The following is a 2,402-nucleotide window of genomic DNA, read 5'->3' on the forward strand; positions in this document are numbered from 1 at the left end:
TAGTCGTATCCGACAATGGTACACAATTCACGGACTAAAGGTTCCAAGACTACCTAAGGAACATCGGCATAAAACAAAGCTTCACCTCCGTAGAACACCCTCAAGCCAACGGCCTGGCCGAGGCCGCAAACAAGGTCATTCTACGAGGAATACGAAGAAGGCTAGACACAGCTAAAACGCAGTGGGCTGAAGAGTTACACGCGATCCTCTGGGCCTATAGAACTACTCCCCACTCCACCACTGGCGAGTCACCTTTTCGGCTCACTTACAGGACGGAAGCAGTCATACCAATCTGTGCCAACACCGATTTCCTGACCAACACATCCAATCTATGCGAAGAGCTCGAATTCGTCGACGAAGTCAGAATAAACGCTACCTTGCGGGAGGCAGCGCTAAAGGCAAAAATCGACGCTCGCCACAGCAAGAGAGTCGGAAAAAGGGAATTCGAAGTGGGCGGTCTCGTTCTCCAGCGAGACCAAAAGGATACCGAAGAAGGGAAATTAGCCTCCAACTGGGACGGGCCCTTCAGGATCCGGATGAAGACCGGAACGGGAGCTTACGGACTCGAAGACCTCCATCAAAACACAATTCCAAGGACTTGGAATGCAGAAAAACTCAAAAAGTATTACACTTAGATGGCAGACAATGCCAATTTACTCTAACGTACATACTCAGTTCTACGCAACGAACTTCTCGCTCTCCAACGAGCAAATAAACGAAAGAGGAAAGTCGTGCCAATCCGAATCCAAAAAGAAAAAGGATGAGAGAAATCCTCTCACCCCTCAGTATGTACGCTTAGCGCTGCGACATCACTTCTCGGCATGTTAGGTAGAACCCCAGCTCGCGATGGGTGATTCACGCCTCAGTGCGTTGAACTTAGAATGATTTCTTTGTTCATCCACTGTTACGCGTCCGAAACACAACTTTGGACACACATTCAGATAAACGATCTCTTGGATGTGCAATACTTCTAACTAATACCCGGCGTAAACAGTTGGAAACCTCCTGCCCAAACTCTTCCTTGCAAAACAATGCAAAGGTAAAACTTTCCAAACAAAATTACCTGGGAGGAAAAGGACAAATCTTTGATTTCACCAAGTCAAAGTGACAATAAGTCAAGCGGGCATGCTAAACTCTCCAGTCATTAAATCACTTCGTCGAAATATTGACTGCAGGGGGTAGTCTATCTCACCATAGCTAAAAGCACTTCGGCTTAAAAACCTCGCACTTCAAAAGCGAGTAACAATACAAGACGAACAACTAAGAGCATACGAATTATTGCAGTTTATGAAACACACAAGATAGATAGTTCACTCTCAACGAATACTACAAACAGTATTAAAAAGCCTCACACGACGAGCAATCAAATTCAAAATATTATACTTGAAAGTAAATCATGCATTTCGAACAAAGTGTAGTTGAGAATAATGCAATTGTATTATAAAGAGTGCTAAAACCACTAAGGGCGCACAATGTCATTACAAACTTGGTTGTTGAAGAAAAATTAATTACAAAGGCCTCGTCAGGCCTGGGGGTCATCAACATGCCCATCATTTTCTTCTAGGTCGGAGGGCGGAGTGATCATCCCGTCTTTCACCTCACTGAGGGGATGAATTCCTTCGACATTCAGCTCGATACCCAGGTTCACCACCCTCAGCTGAGCCACGGCCCGATCAAAGTCAAGCCGGACAACATCCACCAAGCTTCCTTCCAGCTCACCAATCCTGTCCACAAGGTCGGCAAGCCGCAGAACCGCAAGGTCTTCCGCCTCATCCTCTCCAAGGAGGTCCGCCTTCTTCAGAGCTTCCTCCAAGGATGCCTTCTCCTCAGCCAGCTTCCGTGAGGAATCACTTGCTTACTCAAGAGCAGTACGAGCATCTGACAGTTGCTCCTTCAGAACAACCAGTTGACGGTCACGCTCTTCCGCGATGGACCTCTTGCTCCTTTGATCCTCCTCAAAAGCAGCAACCTTAGTGCTCAGAGCATCCCTCTCTCGCACCAAAGCATCGACTCGAACCTCACCCTCAAGCGAAGCAATGTTCAGGGCAGCGGCGACCTCCAAGGCCTTCATGGTGGCAATAACCCCGTTGGTTATCGCCTTACTCCGGCCAGCAAGGCCCAGATCATGGATAATCTTCAGCTCGGGATCATCCAAGATTAGTCGCGGTCGTGAGTGGACTCTCTCACAAGTGTGTCTTAGGTGCTCTGATACGTAACAGGATGGGAATTTTGTTATTGCTTTCTGTTCCTGACGTATTACTTTAAGAAGTTTTTCAAGAATTGTTGTTGAACTAAGTTTTTATGAGATTTTATGTTGAGGCCCTTATGCCAAGAATTATGTTAGATGTTGAATAAATCCGCTGCGAAGTTTTAAATATTACGTTGTTGAATTTTCAAGGATA

At 46.3% G+C, this 2,402-nt stretch overlaps 1 protein-coding gene across 1 annotated transcript; it reads right to left on the bottom strand.

Moving 5' to 3' along the window:
- Window positions 1–1,522: 1,522 nt before the first annotated feature.
- Window positions 1,523–2,071, bottom strand: LOC146929451 (uncharacterized). The gene is made up of 2 exons (XM_085707325.1): window positions 1,904–2,071; window positions 1,523–1,834 (listed from the first exon to the last, which is right to left on the bottom strand). Exons 1-2 carry the CDS (start codon window positions 2,069–2,071, stop codon window positions 1,523–1,525), a joined length of 480 nt encoding a protein of 159 aa, XP_085563451.1.
- Window positions 2,072–2,402: the final 331 nt, after the last annotated feature.

Source organism: Medicago sativa, chromosome 4 (assembly GCF_051527215.1).
Source record: "Medicago sativa cultivar Bolivia chromosome 4, Bolivia_mono, whole genome shotgun sequence".
Taxonomy (NCBI): domain Eukaryota; kingdom Viridiplantae; phylum Streptophyta; class Magnoliopsida; order Fabales; family Fabaceae; genus Medicago; species Medicago sativa.